Source organism: Lipophrys pholis, assembly GCF_963383615.2.
Source record: "Lipophrys pholis genome assembly, chromosome: 8".
Lineage (NCBI taxonomy): Eukaryota > Metazoa > Chordata > Actinopteri > Blenniiformes > Blenniidae > Lipophrys > Lipophrys pholis.
Genome location: NC_137630.1, coordinates 14,333,605 through 14,355,906, shown reverse-complemented (window position 1 = coordinate 14,355,906; position 22,302 = coordinate 14,333,605). Strand labels below are relative to the sequence as shown.

General features: G+C 42.0%; 1 protein-coding gene across 3 annotated transcripts; it reads left to right on the top strand.

Annotated features, from left to right (window-relative positions):
- The first annotated feature begins 346 nt into the window (after window positions 1–346).
- On the top strand, window positions 347–22,079 carry atp13a2 (ATPase cation transporting 13A2). 3 transcript variants are annotated; one of them, XM_080470581.1, is made up of 29 exons: window positions 347–488; window positions 6,075–6,151; window positions 7,804–7,971; window positions 8,338–8,396; window positions 8,498–8,564; window positions 8,656–8,735; window positions 8,858–8,935; window positions 9,024–9,093; window positions 9,204–9,338; window positions 9,478–9,544; window positions 10,323–10,454; window positions 11,018–11,179; window positions 11,597–11,707; window positions 11,824–11,870; window positions 11,977–12,165; window positions 12,778–12,984; window positions 13,836–13,922; window positions 14,048–14,204; window positions 14,331–14,442; window positions 14,579–14,703; window positions 15,574–15,752; window positions 15,911–16,003; window positions 16,087–16,166; window positions 18,797–18,949; window positions 19,039–19,135; window positions 19,789–20,012; window positions 20,103–20,254; window positions 20,427–20,599; window positions 21,283–22,079. In XM_080470581.1, exons 1-29 carry the CDS (start codon window positions 476–478, stop codon window positions 21,448–21,450), a joined length of 3,462 nt encoding a protein of 1,153 aa, XP_080326707.1. In that variant the 5' UTR covers window positions 347–475; the 3' UTR covers window positions 21,451–22,079. The 3 variants fall into 3 exon arrangements, with proteins under 3 accessions (XP_080326707.1, XP_080326708.1, XP_080326709.1); XM_080470582.1 differs by having other exon boundaries at window positions 462–488; window positions 10,326–10,454; XM_080470583.1 differs by lacking the exon at window positions 347–488 and adding an exon at window positions 3,986–4,228.
- Window positions 22,080–22,302: the final 223 nt, after the last annotated feature.

The window sequence follows — 22,302 nt, the reverse complement described above, 5'->3', positions numbered from 1 at the left end:
ATGTTTTTGGACTGCAGGATGAAACCAGAGGTACCCAGAGGAAACCCGAGTGCACATACGGAGAACATTCAAACTTCACACAAAGTGAAGTATTTGATGCCCATGACCTTCTCACTGTGAGGCCAGTGCACCAACCACTGCTCCACCAGTAAGACTTTAATTTAATTTTAATAGCACCTTACAGGTCTAGACAATTCTCTCCAGAGAGAGAAATTTAAATATACAATAAAAGGCAATGACAAAAAGTAACTATAAATGCAAGACGACAATAAATGGGGAAATATCTTAGATGGCGGCGTTTGTCGCGGTCTTTCCGCGAATCCAGCCTGTCCTACTTTTGGCCTTCGAGACTTGCCGTAGAAACATGTAGTTGTCGCTCCACCACCAGCAGCAGGAGCCAAAATACCTGAAGAAGAAACGGAGGACTTTGTGTCTTAACCCGGCGGCATGTGGAGGCTGCCACCGTGACGACAGGATGGACCGGCGTGGTGAGTCTCGGAAGCCTTTCAGCTGTCACTTTCCTCCCGGAGGCACTTTGATCAGGAGTGTCTCTGCTAACTGTTAGCTCCTACCAGGCTGCCGGGCATCAGGGGGCAGATCTCGGATCATATGTACTGCTGCTTCCACGGTGCCTGCAGCGCCTCACTACAAGAATATCCTCTCAGCTGTAAAGCTGAATATCACTGTTTCTCCAACTTGTTCTACGATTGCATGGTTAAAGCAGCCTGCCAGCCCTCTGCCATAATGTAAACAGGCGTGAAGCGACTGATTGAAGCCTCCATTGCTTGGTGTCATCAGAGAACAACTTGTGTTGAGTCTAATTAATCTGCATTCATTTCACCGTCGACCTGCATTTCCTGTGGACTTAAAACACTGAGGGGAAACTTTTGTTTCTGAGGCTCTACAAAAAAAACCATTTACTCGTCTCATCACATTCCTTTTTTTTCTTCTTGCACTTTGTATTCAAGTGTGTCATTTAACTCACACTTAAGTACAATTTAAACTTTTGAAATCGCATGCCTCCATCGAGTAACGCCACTTTTTTTTAACCTTTGAGTTGACAAGATGCTGACAAGATATGAAAAATGTAATTTAATTTGCATCAGTACTGACACACCTCTGTTTGTACTGTTACTAACAGGGTACATTTAAGTATTAGGAAACTGCTTTCGTCCAAAACAATAATATACTTAAATTACTCAAAGTGCCTCCTTGTATTATGACATTAAATCTGTAACCGACTTTTCTGATTAATTGTTCATTTCAAGTTTTCTACACATGGAAACCTTTTTCTTTTTTCTCAATATTGGTTTTTCAAACTTTTTTTCACTGCTTATTATAATGTGCATTTTCAGGAAGATGCTGTTTTATCATTATGTCCCATTATATTTCACCTTAGTTACGAGCTGACGTTGAGGGTATGTTTGTTATTAAGTTAGCTCCTTCTACATTTAAGATCATTTAAAACAATTCTTCCAGTTTGCGACAGTAACTAATTGGGTCAAGGCTTAACTTTGGACCAGCAGACCAAGGTTCAAATCCTGCTTGTGGCAGGAAAGGTATGACCAATTGATTTGACATTCTTCTTATTTTACCGATTCAGAATCGATTGTGCCACGGCCGCCTCATCCAACGTAGAAACGAACCGACGAAGTGACACTTCCTCTTTTCATGTATAAAAATATCACACGTCAAGCACTGAGAGGTCTTGCTGTAGGCATGACCGCGGGGCCGCTGTATTTAACTTGTGGCATTGGAGTTTTTATGTTCACAGCTCAGATGACTGTCTTGTGTCTTGTCTCCTCATTTGTGCACACGCCACATTTCCTTTTCCTGACTCAGCAGAAGGTTTGCTCTGAATGATGGTCTAGTTGGATTTGAAAACGAAACCCTGGACTTTTTTTTTTTTGGCTGCAATTTACCGGACAGGCCAAGGTTTAGACGGTCATATGTTTGCAACATTCGCTTCAATCGTGTCAGCCTCTCTCGTCCCCGTATTGTTTTATACTAGGAACAAGAGTGAATTAGAACCATTATATATGTTTTATCACGATCGTGTATTCGGTTTTTTTTTTTAGAGGGCTGGATTCAATGAGGCCGTTGAGACGATCATTTGAGTTAATGACGTTAAACGAGATGGACCAGCTTCAGACATTTAAGAAATTCTGTTGACTCACTTTTGTTTCAAATTGACACTTCCTCAAAGAGATCAGTTCAGACAGTCTGACACAGAATTGTGTGTGAGGGAAAGACCTCAATCTCAAAAGCCAGAAGGAATTGTATTGCACATCTGATACCATAAAAGACACTCCTGCGAGAGATTGGCCTACTTAAAACAAAAATGAGCATGTGAGCTGGCTAAATAACTTCACTCTGACAAACTTTCACATGATGACATGATTCATTACGTTGTGATTCTTCATGCAAGGTCTGATATTTTAGTTGTTTTTTTTAATTCTGTAAAGATGAATTGTGTTAATATCTTAAACACACTATACTTGGGCCTGAATTCTGTAATTAAAACTAACTTTTCCCACCATATTTTCAGTTTGTATGATAATGACACATTTCAAGGCTTTACACTTATTGTTTCTAAAACATCCACCATTGAACTGTAGGCCATTCCAAGTTGCGCCTGAACATGTTGTATTTTTAATCAACATCCCCTTTATACTGCGTCTTCAATATGCCAAATGTGTAAAATATCATTCTCAGCTCATATTTATGTCGCTTTCTAAGATAAGGAGGCTAGAAAAAAAAGTAAAAAAAACATTTTTTTATGTAAAGTTTGCAAAGATCTGTTGTGGTGATATGATGTGGAAGAAAAGCTTGGAAGCCTCTTTTTTTTCTTTTTTTTTTTTACATTTTCCAGCAAGCTCTAACTAAAATCTGTTGTTTTCACGCTGACTTTCAGGAGGTACAATATACATTAAAAAAAATATCATCTTAATGACAACTTGATACGATTGGTGACATTCTGGAAAAAAATTAGTCATCGGGTCACCAGGAGGGTTTTTTTAATCTAGTAGTGACTTGCCTCTGTCCTCCTACCCGGGGCAGCTGGTTAGTGGGTATAAAAGTTTTAATTCAGTGGTGAAATCATTGTTGAAGAGACGTCAATAACAGCCTTCATTTCATGCATGTGCTTGAACGAGTTATATGTCATATTGCTCAGTTGGTTGTCAGTATGGTCTTTTTTCTGGTATTTTTACTTCAGTTCTGTATTTTTTTTTTTTTCCATTCAGTTTTACTTTGAAACTATGAAAAACACATACCTGATATATCTGTACTTTGTACTTCTTATTTTATTGCCATGTTTGTTCTTTTAAACTCTATGGGGGGATGATTCAGAGTTACAGTGAAATGATCAAAGCGGCGGATGGTTTACCCACACTGAAGCTGCGGAAGTTGGCGTAATAATGATCATCCATCCATCCATCCTGTTCAGGGTCGTGAGGTGCTGGAGCAAGGAGAGAATACTTCTCCTATAGCTGTTGTATTCGGCGTGTTTTTACAAACTTGCCCACACAGCGTGGCTTTGAGATTAATGTGGGTTTGTTCACATCACCGATATCTCGTCTCGATGTTGTGTTGTGTCCTCTACTCTTGTGAAATTTCTTTTAAAAGAAATGAATGTTTTCTTTGAACTTGTTACAATTTGCTTGGTGGTTTGACGGGCCGGATTGGAGCCTCTTGCGGGCTGGTTTTGGCCCACGGTCCTTATGTTTGACACCCTGCCGTTTGTGCTGAAAGTTACTACCAAAGGTTGAAGCTGCCTTCAAAGACAGATTTCTATTTGTGTAGTTCAGAACGTTTCAGTACCTGTATTATTTGCCACAGAGATTCAAGTCATTTTAACACAGGTGTTGTGTTGCCTCTGATGTAAAGTCTCATATTTAAATATACGGTGTTGTAATCATCTTCACCACTGTGGGCGTGGTGGTATCAGCGTTGAATAAAATTAAAATCGGTCATTTGTGGTGTCTGTTCGCTGTTCTTTGACATGAAGTGATTTTCCGCGGGTCGTCCTCCGCGGCGCTGCGGCTCTCAGACCGGCTGGAAAGCCGGTTGAACGGGTCCTGAGTCGGGCTCAGTCTCTGCCGGAGCTCCGCTGTCAGTCTGCGGCTCGAGCTGCCAGGTGCGACTCACCTGCTGCCGCCTCAGAAATAAACCCTCACTTCGCTTTGTCAAACCTGGAAAACTCTTGTTTTACAGTTTTGACTTGACGGTGAGTAGCCCTTTCTCTTTACAGTGTTACTGAAAGGTGGTTTTGTTTTGGGTTTTTTCTGCTTTTTCGAGGCGGAAGTGAGAATCAGGTCAACTAAATTTGCGGCTTTTTTTTTTTTTTTTTTCCTTTAAATTTTCTTATCGATACTCCTAACTCTAACAACGATTTACTAGTAAATTATTAAAGTTTCTGGGACATTTTGCGAGTCTGAGTGCTCTTTAAAAGTTAATGTTTATAGAGAAACTCCAAGCGTTATGGTCGTACCGCGAAGTATGAAGAGGCTTTATTACAGGTTACGATCACTGTCGAGTCGCCCACAATCTTATCTATTGTTTTAAAGTGTATCTACGTTTTTACTTGTGTTATTCTTACTAGAAACACTGAGTGAATGCGACTGAATGGGCAAAAATATTTACCCATCGGTGACTGATCGCTGTGTAACAGCAGCAGGGGCAGAACTAGAGAATAGTTTGGTTGAGGGGCACAGGGGGGCCCAAGCGTTTACCTCAAGGGGGGGCACCCAAAAGTGATCATTTTCAGACTCATTTTTAATTGTTCCATTAGTGTATTTAATTATTATATGGTATTGTTAGTCAAGTGTGTATTTTCCTTTTAAAAGAGTAATCATAAGACTTGGAATCCCATTATTGACATCAACATGGTGTTGGACACCTGTGATGGAGAGGCAACGTGTCCAGGGTGTATGTACCCTGCCTTCACCCTGAGTTACCTGGGCTCAACTCCAGCACCACGCAACCCTGAACTGGATAAAATCATATATGGTTCAGGGGTGTCAAAACACATTTTAGATCAGCGGCCACATACAGCCCAATTTCGTCTTTTTTTGGGCCAAACTGGTAAAATAGTGCTGAAATAACCTTTAAATTTAAATGTCAAAGTTTTTCTTTGTTGTGATGCAGAGCACACGTGAGGATAAAGTCAAAAGTTTCACAAAACCAAACAATTACGACCGAAAATCACTACATTCTGAACATAAAGCACATTTTAATATACATTTTGGAGCAAATTACAGCAGAATGTCAAAGAAAACTTGTATAATTGTTTTATGGCAGCATCACTGATATCTCAACTTGTGTCTCAGTCTTGTGCTTTGTCCACTACTCTTCAGAAATTTGTTTAGGAATCAGTGTTTTCTTAGAAACTTTTACGATTTGCTTGGTGGTTCGCTGGGCTGGATTGGAGCGTCTTGCTGGACAGTTTTGGCCCTTGGGCCTTATGTTTGACTCACCTGGTTTAAAAGATGGGTGGATGTTCCTCTATTGATAGTGTCCTCTTCGATGCAGTTAGTAAGCTATTCAACAGAATCAAAAATAGCTCAAGTAGTGCAAAACAGGATCACATACTGAAAAAATTATTAATTAAAGAAATATAATGAATAATGCCTGTTACCTGTTACATCTAGTCCCACATGTCTTGGTCAAATTACTCTCGGGTTGAAGTTTAATCTCCTTTTTATAAAGTGATGACAGGTGGGAAGTTCACAAGATGATTGGGGGTTGGGCGGTGCCGCCATTGAAGCGCTGCCCATAAACCACAATAAGCAATAATCCAGACTATTGCTGCGGTCTTCACATAACGTGGCCTTCCGTCAACCCACTTCAAGCCATATTCCACAGTGCAGCCCTGCCATGTTTTCACTTCCTAAAGCCACTGAGTTCCTCCACAAGTTGTGATACCACAGAAAGTGTTCTTTGATGTTTGTAACACGGACCAGACAGGAGCTTTTGCACTGCGGTAATATTGACTTTGAGGGTGTGTGATACTGCTGAGCTCACATTGATCTCGCAGATCAGTTGACGTGACACTGTGCACCTGTTTTGTGCAGGTAGTGTGGTGGGACCGCAGAGCGGACTCCCCTCACCTAGTCCAAGAGACCCCCTGCTCTTTCCTGACTCGCACATGGTAAGAACATCTTCTTCATTAATGTTGAGGCTGATAGTTGACGGATGCTTCCCGTAGTCAGAAAGTAGTGACTGCTTCACAATATGTTGCAGACTTGAACAATGAAGTGGTTCAAATGTAATAATGCTGTCATGTCTCTATTCTTAGTTCCTCATACCGACAACAATGAAAACTGTATATTGCATTTCATGTTGATGCCACATTTACAGAGAGTTACAGAGGTTTTGTGACTAAATCACCTTCAGGTTTTTTCATCTCTCTTGAGCACCTTTTGAATATTCCGATTTTTTTTTTTTTTTTTAGAAGTCTAGGTGTGATAGTCCCAATTGAGTGGATTCGAGTTGGATATGCACACTTCTTTCTTCTTAAACTGCCTCCACCGCTCAGATGAGGCATCATATCAAAGAGCAAATCTTGAGAGGACAATAAAATATCTTGACACAATTCTTAGAAACTAAGACCTCAGACATAAACGGGAATCATCACCGATCTCAGAGCCTGTATTTAAGGTCAGAGTTTCAGAGAAACGACCAGCATGCTATGAAAGTCGAGGTTTCTTTTGTCTCATAAAACCAAGAATGATGAGTCGAGTTCTGGGAGCAAGAATCTTTGCCTGTCCAGCGTATTCTCAGTGAGGAAGGAATGAGTGTGTGACATTGAGCTTTAGGAAGATTTTTTTTAATGGCAATGTTAGGAGGACTGATCGCTTAAAACTTCAGACTGAGCTGAAGGTTTCAGATTTGCAGTACACTGTGAACTAACGTAAAGGTGTTGTTATAAAAATAGCCGTTGAACGGGTTTCCCTTCCTTGTCTGGCAGAGCTTGAGAGGATATGTAGAATTCGAAAATAGAATATTCAGAACTCTCGACATTTCAGAGCTTTTCAGGTCACATCTAGGCAGACTGGAAGCTGCTACAAAAAGCAACTCACCACTGAGTCTGAATACTCGAGTCAGTGTGGTACTTAAATACTTTACACTTTCTTAAAAATTGCATTTACTCGCGTTCATCCGATGTCCAGTAATCACTTGTTTTCCCCTTAATCTGGTCCAAGTAGTTGTCAAGGAACATACTATTATATATGTTATATTATATATTCTTTGATATTAAGTTACCTCCATTTGAGTTTGTATGAAACAATTTCAAATATCTGATGACTCATCATATACTCGAAGGCGTTCGGTACGTCTGCATGCAATGAAAAGGCAGTTGTGTGGGTGTCTCCTCTCCACCGAAGCAGCTTTGACTTCAGAGTTCAGCTGGAACTGGGACATTCATTGTGACGTTCGACTCTGAAACGAGGCATTTGAAGCTTTTTGTCAGAAAATAGCTAAATACTACAAGGAAATTATTTTGCATAGTCTTTATCTAAAACGATCATCAATCAAACGAGAGTACTCATTATATAGCTTCAGTGGGGGGGGGAAAGGCCGAAGCATTATTGATAGTGTGTAGATGTTAAAATGTGTATCAACCTCTGTACTCTTGCTCCATATACAAATACACAGAGAGCAGTAATAATAAATGTTTTGTATCAAAATGCATAACAGGCTGCAGTCGCAGTGTGGCTCTGAATGTTGTGTTTTTAAACCTGTACTATGAGCCAGTGTTTGAGTGTGAACTTGACGCTGTGTATCTGTTTACCCCACCAGGATGTTCAGGGGTACAAGTGGGTGCGATGGCGGGTGTGGTTGTGCCGTCTGGCTGCCCTGCTGTCCTTGGGTCTCCTCCTGATTCTGTTTCACTGGCGCCCTCGACTCGCTGTGCTGGCCCGCTGCCGCTCCTGCCCTCTGGCTTTGGCAGATATTCTGCTATTAAGAGTGAGACAATTCCCGATTTGAAAATATGAGTGAAGCTGCACTTGTCCGTGATTGTGGTATCATGTCACCGCTTCTCTCGTGCGCGAGACTATAGTCATGCGTCCGACTGTTGAAGAAACTCTTGGGTATTTTTCCACACGGCAAAAGTAAATGACACTATTCTTATGATTGTATCTTAAATTATTCACAAGGCAGACTCAGAGGAACCGGTCAAGTAATGGCTATAGTATTGAAATATGAGTTAAAGTTTGGTTTTCTAGTGGTTGGTTGTTTCGTGACATTTCTTTTTCAGGTGAACGCGATGTGTATTTTTAAAGATGACAGATGTTTCTATATTGTTTTTTGTTTGTTTTTTTTCCCCTTCAGGATAGTTTTGGCCAACAGCATGTGGTGGAGGTCCTCACAGAGGAGATGGAGGAGGGCAGGTTGGAGCTCCAACTTCTTTCTCCTCACAGTATAACTTTCTAGCATTGCCTAACTTGACCAAACAGACGTGTACAAATGGTACTTGATTGTTTTCTTACAGTTGGGAGGTGCTGGCGGGGCAGGAGGATGCTGAATGGAGGGACACGGTTCAGCTGTACGAGGAGGAGGTAAGAAACCGGTGAACCATCGTCAGTCTGCCTCTGAATGTGCAGCGTGCTGTTCCTGTCCGGCTTGACTTTGACCTCCGTTGTGTTGCAGAAAACTCTGCTGCGCTACTACCGGTTTGAAGGATTGCGTTATGTCTGGCTGAGCAGGAAGGGAGCTTTCTGTAGTGTTAGGTACCCCACTGCACTGAGGAATACTTACAACCGTTTCACTATGCATTGCTGTACTTTCACAGCCAAGGAAGAAATTGATTTCATATCCTCCCATATTGCTTTCTTTCATCTCGGCTTTTCAGTGTCCTCAATGAGGACTGGACCTGCAAAGATGTGCATAACTTCAAAAAGGGCCTGAATCTCCTTGAGCAGAGCTTGAGGTGGGAGATGATGTATGAGTGGAGAAATAAACCGATTCTTTTATCTCGGCGGGCACTGCTGTGTAATTGATCCCATGAATTCTTTCAGGAGACGGTTGTACGGCGCCAACCTGATCGACGTGCCTGTGAAGTCTTACATGGCGCTGCTGGTTGAGGAGGTAAGATAGAAAACTGGCGACATATTGATTTGACTTCACAAGGGTTTGAAATGTTTGAAGTGGTTATTTATTGTAAGAAAATCTAATTTTTCCTCTTGTTTTTTGTATAGGTCCTCAATCCTTTCTACGTCTTCCAAATTTTCAGCGTCATCCTGTGGGCAATTGATGATTATTATATTTATGCCTCCATCATAGTTGTTATCTCATTAATCTCCATCGGTATCTCGCTTTATGAGACCCGTAAGGTGAGCAATGTGCCAGTTTATTTATGTTTTCAGAATTGTGTTCTTTTTTTTTTTTTTTTTTTTTTCTCATCATGCAAGTCGCTCTGGATCTGGATGTAAACAACTTTGTATATGAACTTTATTTGATCTTGCTCCACAGCAAAGTGGCACTCTTTCCAACATGGCACGGTTTGTCACAAACGTCACCATACGAAGAGAGTCAGGACGTAAGTGTTGGTAATCCTTTCATCCCATTTCTTCTTGTTTTGATAAAGTGTTTCCTCTACTGACGATCATTTAGAATAAAAAAAAAATAACCTTTAAAGCTCTTCTGGACTATGAGATTAGGACCTGGAGAAAACCCATACACACACAGCGAGAAAACTTTAGCAATGAGGCAAGAAAGTTCACCACTGTGCCTCTTTGTTGTGTGTTTAATAAATAAGGCTTTATGAGAATCAGTTATGTTATCCTGGTTTTGTCAGCGTTTCAGACAAAAATCTCAACCGCCTCAGTCGTTTGTCCAGACAACTGTGACGAAATTCAGAGGAACGTCTGCATTGATGCCACAATCAGATAAAGCGACAAAGTGGCTTTGACCTTTGAATATTAACTAGTCTCACTTCATCAGTGAAAATATGTAGTGCATTTTACTTTCTTGGGATCCATTGCTATTGAGGTGCGTAACAATTTTTCCGAGGGTCAAAATCGTACGGAGCTATTTGTGTCTCAACCAACCCGTTGATCAACCATACTGCATTCCACTTGTTGGCATACTTCCAAGGTGCTTGTCAAGTTCGGCATGCAAATAAAGAGCCTTTGAAGACGACTATAGGGAAGGGGAAGATAATGTTTTGTCTTTAATAAACTGTAGGAGCAAAGACGAGTTAATCAATAGACTGAAGTAAACCAAATGTTTTTTGTCCTCCGTTGTTTGTGCATCACGAGCAAGTCGCCCAACAATTCCCCACAGAGGTGATTATTTTTGCTTGTGTGTTCTCTCAGAAGAGGTACGCGTGAGCTCGGAGGACCTGGTTCCTGGCGACTGTCTGATCATCCCCCCGGAAGGTCTGGTGCTGCCCTGCGACGCTGCCCTGCTGGCTGGGGAGTGTCTGGTCAACGAGAGCATGCTCACAGGTAAGCGACGGACCTCGGCATCGCCGCCAGCCAGCAGGGACATGCATGCAAGAATTGTTTTTATCTACGTGAGCATTTGGTTCCCTGTGTTCAAATCTCAGACAGGCTTCATTCATTCCAGTCTCACTCTGCTGCGCCAAGCTCTGATGTCAATACATGACATAATGGCAGAGGTATTCGAACACAGTGACGGTCCCAGTTAATCATCAATTCTCTTCCCTCGCCTCACCTCGTCTCATCTCTCAGTCATGTTGTTCTAGATTTTTGTAAAGAAAAGCCACGTTTACAGTATAACTCTCAGGTTTTCACTTTTAATTCTGTATCATACTTTTATTTTCCCGTTGGATTCTAACTTTCCGATATTCACTTAAGGCAAGCAATTATGCAGCCCTCCTCATATAGCCACTTTTTTTAAAGAAACAATGCACTGCATCAACACACTTCAGTGTTCTCTAACTGACCTTTTACTTCATCACGTTATAAAGATGGAGGTCATGTGCGTGTCGCCTGAATGTGGTCTTTCAGGTTTTCAGTGGGGAATTGATGTGCTTGCTTGTCTTCAGGTGAAAGCGTTCCAGTGCTGAAAACTTCCCTGCCTGCTGTTGACAGGAAATACAGCTCAGAGTCAGAGCGCAGACACACTCTGTTCTGTGGTACCCAGCTCATCCAAGCCAAAGGGGGGCATTCGGGTGGAGGCGGGGCTGTTGCTGTTGTCACAAGCACCGGTGAGGGAAGATACTGATAACCCAGCATACAAATGTCATGCGAGACAGTTTGAGCCCAAGTAGCTCTGTTCAGCACTGTTTTAATAAGTGGATTTCTATATTTCCGCACAATGACTTTTTTTGTGGAAAGTGTCAGGGGACCTGGAGAATACATGCACAGAGATAATCTGTAAATGTCAACATATAAGCTTCTTATGGAAAGGCCCGCAAAAATAAATGCTTAACATTATGCATTCATCTCATTTCCAACTATATTTAGATTTCAACTGGTTGATGGCAATTTGTAGAACTTAAATCAACCTAATAGTAACATATATATAATACTGGCGACAAAGAAGAATCTTTCTTATCCAGGATATTGAAATCTAATTAATTTTCTGGAAATTGAGCTATTTCTCATGGATGTGTCATTTGCAGGTTTTTTTACAGCCAAAGGTAACCTGGTCAGCTCCATCCTGTATCCACAGCCAATCAACTTCCGCTTCTACAAAGATGCCTTCAAGTTCATGTTCATCCTGGGTTTTTTAGGTAAGAGCATTTGATTGGGTTCTAAGAATGTAAGGTAATATTCTCTGTACATGGAAACAACTGAGCTTATGTATTTCAAGCTTTTAATTGCGTTTTCTCCTTGTTGCCTCCTTTAGCTTTCATCGGCAGCGTTTACATTTTTGTTGTTCTCTACAGAGCCAATGTGAGTACAAAGTACCATGTCTCGACACAATATCCTCTAGAATGTCTGTACTTGGCACGCGAGGAATCAGAAAACAAAGCTGACCTGTAGCTGGATGCATGTACAGGTTTCCTGGCTGCAATTGATCATCCGGTCCTTGGACATTGTGACCATCGCAGTTCCTCCCGCACTTCCTGCCGCCATCACCGCTGGCACTATCTATGCTCAGAGCAGGCTGAAGAGCGAGGGTGTTTTCTGCATCAGTCCCCCTCGCATCAACGTCTGCGGGAAGGTTTCTCTCTTCTGCTTCGACAAGGTGAGAAGGACTGGGTGGAGTGACCGGTGATCATTTTAGACCGGAGGTCACCTTCACACACATCCCCTGTGACTGTTTCTCATGGAGTTTTGCAGTTCCTGCTCAGATTGGTGGCACCGTAGTCAAAGAGCTGAAGGCTTGACGAGCTTCATTGTTTTATTACCGTTGCAACAGACTTGTGGAGCCAGTTTTTAGCCAAAACGTCACAAATTCACTGCTTGAACAACAAATCTCAACCATCCATTATGGCCATGTGTCACTAAGCAGAGGTCTTTTTATGACTAGTATTATATTCAGACTACCTGAAGGCATTTTGATTTTATGGCTGGAAAATTTTCTAAAATGTGATTTTGCCTCTTTTACTAAGAAAATGTAGACTTTCAAAGTCATTCAATATTACTTTGTTTTTGTGCGTGTGTTAAAAAATGTTGTGGCCTGAGATTAGACGGGCCTACTACTGTGACAGTTTGTATATGGGCACAGAGTGTTGAAATGATGACCTTGTTCTTTTAATCCTCATATTTGTATTCCACTCGGCTCTAAAATAAAGATTGCGCTCATGTTCCACTAAGCTCTCTTTAGCAGAGATCAGCTGTGATTTTTCGGTTGCAGACAGGAACTCTGACAGAGGACGGTCTGGATGTGTGGGGCGTGATGGAGGCGGGTCCTGCTGGTTTCTCGGAGCTGGTCCCTGATCCCAGACACCTGCCCACAGGGCCGATGCTCTCCGGCCTCGCCTGCTGCCACACGGTCACACTGCTGCGAGATGAGCTCATCGGAGACCCTCTGGAGCTGATGATGATCGAGTCCACTGGATGGGTATGATTTATTTAGGCTTATAGTATTCATATAATAGTATACGTTATATTCTTTCCTTCTGGTCTGTTGCCTAACTTGTAAATGGACATGAAAACCAGAGTTGAATGGACTAAATTTAATTATCGTGATACAAACACTTAGAATTTGCAAACACATGCAAACTTGGAATTGTGAATATTTTAATTTAATGATTTTTTTTTATTGATATAGAGCCAAGAACAACATAATTGTTGCAAATAACTCTTACAGAAAAAATCGCAACTATTACCTATGAGCAAAGGAGACAGTAGACAAGAAAAATAAAATTCCCTTTTAAGAGGAAGAAACCTGCAGAACCAGACCCAGAGGGGATGACTTTTTGCTGTTTCGGTTGGAATTAGTGGATAAAAAGAGAGAATTATATAGGACAGAGAACAACAAGGAATCAAAAAAGTTCTCATCAGTAGACAACCTCATTGTAGTCTTGACGGGAGCTCTGATGACAAAGGTTCCAGACAGAAGACCAAGAGCACAGACTGCAGGAGGAAGAGAGAGTATTAGTGGCATGTAATGGTGAAATATCAACGTATGGAGAGAAAGAAAGAAGTTCAGTGGAGTAAAGTCATCCAAGAAGTCTAAACCTACAGCATTGTAATTAGAAAATGGTCCTGATGTCAATCGTTGATCACTAAGGCCTGATATCACACACTCGGTCACCATAAAATGTGTTGTTTTTGTTTAAATCATTTTAGTAACGGTAGTCTGAACGTTCAATAAGCTGTTCTGTCCACACCCTTTAGAATTCACTAGAAGAACATTTAGTTTTTACATAATATATCAAAGTCATTATTGTGTTGTTTTAATGGGTCCAGACTCTCCAGGAGCCCGAGGAAGATGTGCATACGATGGACGCAGAGTTTGGAGGCCACAAAGTTTTGGCTGTCATGGACCCACCAACTGTGAGTGTCCCGGTCATAACGTGGTCACTCGGGCTTAATTCTCAACTTCTGAACTGAACGGCGGTGTTTTGACCATCAGCCACTTTTTCAACGATTCACTATTCCCGTGGTTTTTGGCCCGTCAGGGTTCCAGCCAGGCAATGGCCATCGTTCGAAGGTTTCCCTTCTCTTCAGTCCTGCAGAGGATGAGTGTGGTGACGGTGGCCCGAGGGGGGCGCTCTGCTCTGGCTTTCATCAAAGGTGCCCCAGAGATGGTGGCGAGTCTCTGTCGACCGGAAACGGGTTGGTATTAGTCGTTACTAAAGCTTCATATGAGATCTTATCTCTATTCTGGTTTCGGGACTCAATGTTGGTTAAACACATCTACGTCTTCTACATCACAGTCAGACATCTTCTTCATGCTTGCAGTGCCGTCGCAGTTCGCCAGTGAACTTCGTAACTTTTCCAGTGAAGGCCTCCGGGTCCTGGCACTCGCCTATAAAGCAGTAGACGTAAACTCTGACTTGAAGACTGTCGACAGGTGAAAATACAGTTTCAATTAAAAAAAGATTTGTTGCACCATATCCTCACGGTTTGTGTTTTATTTTTTGTTATTTGTTATATTAAGATGCAACATGTGGCTCTGTGTGTGAATGAAGCTGTGGGTCTGTCCTCAGAGAGGACGTGGAGAAAGACATGCAGTTTCTGGGCTTTTTGATGATGAAGAACCAGGTGAAGAAAGAAAGTGGAGAAGTGATTAACATGTTGACCGCGGCACAAGTTCGCAGCGTTATGGTCACTGGTAAGGAATCCTTTATGTTGACCACAGCCTGATTGTGTAAGAATGTCCAGTCTTACCTGAATTCACCTTCTTCTAAATCAATATTAAAAGGATAGTTTAGATTTACCGGCAAAAACCTGAATTTCTTTCTTTCTCTAACATTTTAGAAAACCCGTTTATTCCTCATTTGTGTTTTTTTTTTTTTTTTTCATTTATAAGGAGCATGTGTTAGTGGGATGTGCAGCAGAGCTGAGTATCTAGGTTGTACCCATCAGTCTTTTCCCAAAATGCCAACAATGCTTATTTTTTTGGCGGATTCTTGCATCAAACTCTGTCCTCCTGAAAATGGGAGAGGATTTTGAACAGTACTGATCTCAAACCTAATGAACATCAGTGGGCTCGGCAGACGTGCGGTTTGAGCCAGAGTGACCGACACAACCACCCTGGCTGACTTGTGACCAACGCTGGTTGAAGGAACTGCAGTCCTCGGCGGCGTGAGAGCCGGCTGGTGACCGCCATGAGGCGGAGCTGCCGGGCTTCTGTGACCGTGTGTGGTTTGTCCACATGATACTTGAACTGCTGTTTTGCTAAATGAATCAGTTGTTAAATTTAAAGATGGAAAGACTTCAACCATCCAATCCACCAAACAACAAAAACGGTGGCTTAATTCATTTGAGCAATTTTTGTATCCAGTTCTGCTGATAATCCCACAAATGCATTTTGTTCCAACTGTTGCATCGTTTCAATAAGGAAATCACAGCTTCACCGCAGAATAAGGTTTCTCTAAAGTGGTTGTATGTGGCTGTTCGTTTAAATTCTATATGAACTGATGGGGTTGGTTGTTTAGTTTTTTTTGTCAAATCAAATGTTTTCTCATCTTTCCTCACACAGGAGACAATATTTTGACGGCAGTTAGCGTAGCCAAAAGCTGTGGGATGGTGGCGCCCGAAGAGAAGATGATCTACGTGATCGCAAACCCGCACACTGGCCGCTCCATGCCCACGCTGAGGTTCAGCCTGGAGGACGGCGGCAGTGCGGGCGCCAACGGCTCCATCGAGGTCCTCACTCAGGTCGGTGCCCATTGGATGTTAGACGTCTGATATCAAGTCTGGATAAGCTCAGAAAGGGGATGAGCATAGAAAATGACATTCATGTTTAGCTTCTTTTTCTTTTTTTTTTCCTAAAATCAGGTGTGATATTCCTCCTCTTTTTTCCTGTCGTTTCCCAGAATCTCTCCCAGGGTGGTTTTGCCTATCACTTGGCTATTAATGGCAAGTCCTTTGCAGCCCTCTGTGATTACTTCCCTGATGATCTCCCCAAGGTAATTCAAACAGGAGAACCCCAGGCAGTGATGACAACAGAGTAAATACTGCAATGGGCTTCATATATTCGCTGTCTTCACAGGTTTTAATGCGAGCTACAGTTTTTGCACGGATGGCGCCCGACCAGAAAACCCAGCTGGTGAAAGAGCTGCAGAAACTAAAGTAAGTGCACTTCCTGGCAAAGAAAAAGAGAAGGTGGTGTTTAAGATTTAGTTCTGAAAACAACAATGAGTCTGTTTACATGACTATGAATAAATGTGAAAAAAGAAATGGGGGAAATCAGATCTTTGTAATAATCCAGTCTAACATGTTTACATGCAATCTAGAAATGTGTCAACTGAATAACCTCCTTTTCGTCTTCCATTCCATTTAATTCAAATATGGTGACAAAGGACTCAAATTTCCAGTTATTTTCAAAATGTCTAACCTTTTCTTAAGTTTAGCTTTGTGTTAACACTCCTTCATGTCTCAATCGCTCAGGATATCAAAGCAGTTATCATTTGTCAAATGTGTCATTTCTACTGCTGGGATGGATTTTTCTTCTGTTTTAGCAAAAGTGACTCTGCTTCCCATTGATACAAAGCATTGCTGTCAAACTTAGATATATCAATACAAACACGTTTCAGAATCAATTTTATTCTTTTAGTTTTGGGTTGTACAAAAAAGTTCTAATTTGTCTTTTTTACACGTCCAATCATGGTTTCTATTTGTTGATTTAAATAGTAAAGGGTTTATTACCTTTTTCTACAATGTTCTCTTTGATTTATTCAAATAGCTTATAATGGTCATTTGTATACATATACATGAACCCTTACTAACTGTATTAATAAAGTTCATGAATGTGTCTTTATGAACACTTTACATATAAATCAAGACATTGCTAATTTCAATGAGAGCCTGTGAATTTTCTTTATTTTTTTTTCGTGCTAAATTGAGCTGACAATCAGTTTCAGGCATTTATTGGATTAAAATAATCTGTTGTAGCTGCTGCTCCATGTAGTGAAATGAAGATTTTTCAAGCTGATAAAAAGGCAGTAAAATCTCAGTTAGACTTTAAAACACAGCGTGTCTGCAACACTTTATCAGAGTTTAAATCTTTATCCACAGGTATGTGGCGAATGAAGGCATAATCAGTGAAGTGTGAGTGCAGACTTTGAGACTTGGATATGTTTTTTTGGTATATTACTCCTGAATTTAAATATTTCCAATGTTTTTATTTTTTATTTTATCATTACTATTTCAGCTTGTAACTCATGTAAATCACAAACAGTTTCTCAGAAAATTACTATATTTCATACAATCGGATTTCTTTTTTTTTAAACAGGTGGCCATAAGAACACTTAAAATTTTAATAGTTGTTAAAATGTTCCAAATAGCTGGAAATAGTATTATTTAATAAAAAAAATTGAGACTTCTTGACTTCAGTACATCTCAGAATATATTTTATATCGGTTTGAAGAATGTAACAAGGAGAAAGTAAATAAGTGTTTTAATATCAGTAGTAAAGGTAAGAATTCATCAAGAAAACTAAATTCCTGATCCCTGAAATGTGATTGATGTAACAAAATGCAAACTGTTCAAGAGTGAAGTACAGAAACTACCGTATTTTCACGACCAAAAGGCGCACCGTACTAAAAGGCGCAGTCTCAGTTATGTGTGCCATTACTGCATTTAACACACACATAAGGCGCACCTGCTCATAGGGCGCGGGTTCCATGCCCACACTTCCCCCTTTAACGTTCTCATGGTGTCCGCATTACAACAACACACGCACACAAGCATACAAGTGTGCGTATTTAAAAATAGAGCGGGAGCAAAACTGAGTTTGGTTGTGCTTTATTTAAGTATTGATTACAAAGTACTAACATTTTTTTTTACCTGTAATCGTCATCAATCAAACCCATCGAACTCCTCGTCCTCTGTTTCTGAATTGAACAGCTGCGCTAAATCTCCATCAAACATACCAGGTTCATTTTCTTCACTGTCAGAGTCACTTTCCGTGCCGTGCGGCTCCTTGGAAATGATGCCGGCTTTTGCGAAAGCTCGAACAACAGTGCCAGCAGACACGCTAGCCCAAGCATCTACAATCCATTTGCAAATTGTGGCGTAACTCGCCCGGCGCTGCCTTCCACTCTTAGTGAAACTGTGTCTCCGTCGGTCATCCATCGCTCCCACGCCGCTCGCAGCCTTACTTTGAACGGCCGGTTCACACCGATGTCCAGCGGAAATGTTCAATTTTCATTTCTTCTGCTAGCGTTACTGCTTTTAGTCGAATGGTGACCGTCGAAACGCTTCTCCCACTCGTTCTTTGTGCGATGATCCACTGCTCGAGTCTTTCCTCCAACTCGGGCCACCTCGCCTTATGTCCGCGGAAACTCAGCTGCGTCTTCTTCACCTGTCGGAGCTCGTTTTCCAGCTTCCTCCACTTGCGAACCATCGATTCATTAATCTTAAATTCTCTCGCGGCTGCTCGATTTCCATGTTCCTCCGCGTAGCTGATGGCCTTCAGTTTAAACTGTGCTTCATAAGCGTGTCTCTTCGCCATTTTCAGGGTTGTCAAAACAACAATGTTCTGCATAACGCACATACCCGTTCATTTATATACAATCCACGCCCACACTTCCCCCTTTAACGTTCTCATGGTGTTCACTACTACGTCCGCTTTACAACAACAACACACACATAGGGCGCACTGCACCATAGGGCGCGCCGCACATTTTGAAGAAAATCTAAGACTTTTATGTGCGCCTTATAGTCGTGAAAATACGGTACTTCTGGTTGTTTACCTGCAGCTACAGAGTCGGCATGTGTGGGGATGGAGCCAATGACTGTGGAGCCCTGAGAGCTGCCGACGTGGGAGTTTCCCTGTCGGAGGCCGAAGCCTCGGTCGCCTCACCTTTCACCTCAAAGACTCAGAACATCAGCTGCGTGCCGCTGCTCATCAGGTGAGAAAAGCGAAGTGTAAAGATCCACAACATCAACCCGATCTCTCTCTCTTCCTGTTCGGTCACCGTCTTGTCCCCGTTTGTTACAGAGAGGGTCGATGTTCTCTGGTCACCTCCTTCAGCCTCTTCAGATACATGGCCCTGTACAGCCTCATTCAGTTCATCTGCGTCATCATCCTCGCCACAGTGAGTACGAACAGGCCAGAGCGTCACGCGCTCCGCTCTCGCGCTGATTCTCAAACGGTTTCCGTGCGACCAGCAGTGAGCGAACTCCCTTCGCTCCGTCGTCTTCGATATCCATTTATTCAACCCGGTCGAATCATTTTTCAAAAATCTGCGGTCAAGAGACTGAACTCCTGTATTCTTTTAGCTGCAGTGATTGGAGCTACTTCACCAGCACACCCGACCGAAAATAAACACCTTCAAATCAAAGGAGCGCTGGCGTGAAACTCAAACAACTAAACCTACTTACTCATGCGTCACTTTATGTTGTTAAGTCTTTTTTGGCTGATTGCAGAACTTGCCGTAAGTTCACAATGTTGTAGGGAACCTGTTTGTGGATTTTTACACTTCAAAGATTTTCCATCTTAAAATCAAGAAAATAAGAAAAAACAAGGGAGTTTTTGGTATAATTGAATATTAAACAAAGTGATGTAAATAGAACTTTACTGAACTAAATGTGACTCATTCAGTCTTTGCCAGGCGAGACGCAACAATAATTACATACTTTTTTTTTTTTCTTTTTTTTTTAAATAACAAACCCTGTCGAGGTTGTGCCATGCGTGTCTAAATAGACCTTTCTGGTGTGTGTGTGTGTGTGTGTGCGCGTGTGTTTCCAGGAGAGAACGAGCCCCGGTGACTGGCAGTTTGTGTTTTGGGACCTGGTTCTGGTCACCGTGCTGGCCCTGGTGATGGGGATGGGGGGTCCCAGTGAGGTGCTCCACTCCCAGAGACCCCCTGCCAGCCTGCTGGCTCTGCCCGTCCTGGGGAGCCTCTTCGTCCACATCTGCATGATCGCCCTGGGCCAGACGGCCGCGCTCCTCATCACTACCTCACGGGACTGGTCAGCAAAAACCACCATCTTAAAGGAGTACCATCTACTGGGGTTCTGTATACAAAAAAAACAACTAATTGTTTGTGTTTCTCTTTTCAGGTTTGTTCCACTCAACTCGACGGTGTTTGGAACAGCGAATCTTCCCAACATGGAGAACACCAGTGTGTTTGCTTTATCGGGTTTCCAGTACATCATCATGGCCATTGTGGTCACCAAAGGCTACCCACATAAGAAGCCCCTGTTCTACAACTGTGAGTCATCAGAAATGTAATAAATCAATATACGGCTCACTGCTATGTGTTTCCAGTACATTGGAATCACTGTTTCCCTGAGTCGATCTTCAGCTTTCTAATTCATTTCCCCTCTAACAAAGTAAAACCTAGATTCTGGCCTCTGATCTAATCCGCCTCCTTGTATTTTCAGGGATTTTCTTCTGTGTGCTGATCGTCCAGTTGACGCTGATGACGTGGCTGGTGCTGTATCCCGGTCCTGCCTTCGGCCAGTTGCTTCAGCTGTACGACTTCTCCGACATGAATTTTAAACTGCTGCTTGTTGCCGTCGCTGCTCTCAACCTCCTCGTCTGTTTCCTGGTGGAGGTGAGTGAAGCTGGGACGCTTTCATACATTTTTTATTTTTTTTTTTAAATATTAGTGATCCACAAAATCCCCAAACCGGAGGGGAATTTTCTGTTGTGTGAATTGCCAGTATCTGATCGAAGCGGCATCCACTTATGTTTCTGTGCATCTTGTGACATCTACCTTCATTATAAATGTGATTTTGTTAAAAAAAAAAAAAAAAAAAAAAAAAAAGCACATTTAATGTGTTTTTGAGATCAGGTTTAACAGTGGGGGCAAAATGTGGAGAAAGCATGTTTAAAACATCATGAACTTTTCTAACCGTCACTGCAGCCGATGACCAAATATTGCATTTTTTTTTTTTTCTGCATTCCGACTCTTTCACAAACATGTTTAAAGACACGGACTCAGTGAGGATCTTTTCATTTTTCCTTGCCGTTAGTAAAATCTCTGGGGTCTTCCTTTTATGCTGACTCACCGTCCCTCTTGCTCAGTGTGTAGGTGGTGTTATTCAAACCAGTGCTCATCTTGTTAGCATTCCCAGAGTCCACAAATCAAAACAGGAACTGCAATGTGAATAGGGATGATGGATGTTTGTTTGTTTGTTTTTCGTCGTCTTGTCCGTCCCTTCTGATCGTGTAAATCACTTCTGTTCTTCATGGACAAATAATAAATCCCGTCTCTTTGCCTTCTTCTTTCCCCAGGTGCTGATAGACTTGGGCATTTTGAACTGCCTGCGATTGCTGCGGGGGACGCATCCCTCTAAGAAACAGTATAAACGACTGAACAATCTTCTGTCGGACAGCTCATCCTGGCCGCCCCTCAATCAGACCATGACCCCCAGATATCACACAGTCGTCAGCATCAGCTAACGTCTGCTCCGCCTCTGATGGACGCTCACTCAAAATCTGAGCAAATCTGTGTACATGTAGGAATAAAAGATATTTTTTATGGAAACCTATGTGTGTCTGTATCCTTTTTTCATGGTGTGACGTAAAAAAAGATTCCCTCGGTTTTTTTCTTTGCAAATCATTTTATTAAATCAGTATTTACAGGCAGTTTGTGTTTGCACTGGGAGTCCACCAGATTTCCTGAACTAACGTCTGCGACCAGTACTGTGGATTTTGCTGTCCTATTTCTTGAAATTGTATCACTGAAGGAAAAAAAAAAAAAAAATCCAAGAACCAAGAAGTGGAGGTACCAGAGGCACAAGCTGATTTCAACCGTTAAAACTTTTGGAGGCGATGATACTGCACCTCTAAATATGGCTTTATTGATATCTTTTCTTTTTTGTTTGGAGAAACATCTATAGGGCACAGCGGTCCTGGAAAGCCACACAGTCGCCTCCCGCCAGTGGTGCCACATCCAGATGTGGCTGCCCCGGGGAGCAGCGCTACCGTTCCTACTGTGACCGAGATGCCAACAGGTAAGAAAACAAACCACAAACCTGCCATTCATTCATATTCCAACATAAAAGACATTTGATCAAACCTGCTGGGACAAAAAAAAAAAAAAATACAATCTTGGTTAATTTTTCATTCATTCAGTCTCGTTCACTTGCACCTGAGTTCCTACGTGCTGCGCTTCACTGTGGCAACAAAGTTCTCGACGCACGACCGTAACAATCCCACCACAGCGCCTGCCTTTAGTTGCCGCCAACACCGTCGTCAAATAATGACATTTTCTAGCTTGATTAGAAAAGGGCTTTGGATTTGCTTCAATTA

What these genes read in the sequence shown, in the direction of transcription:
- atp13a2 (XM_080470581.1), top strand. An exon ending in CATACGAAGAGAGTCAGGAC is followed by an intron (nt 9,545 to 10,322) that starts GTAAGTGTTGGT and finishes GTGTTCTCTCAG; the next exon opens with AAGAGGTACGCGTGAGCTCG. An exon ending in TCGCAGCGTTATGGTCACTG is followed by an intron (nt 14,704 to 15,573) that starts GTAAGGAATCCT and finishes TTCCTCACACAG; the next exon opens with GAGACAATATTTTGACGGCA.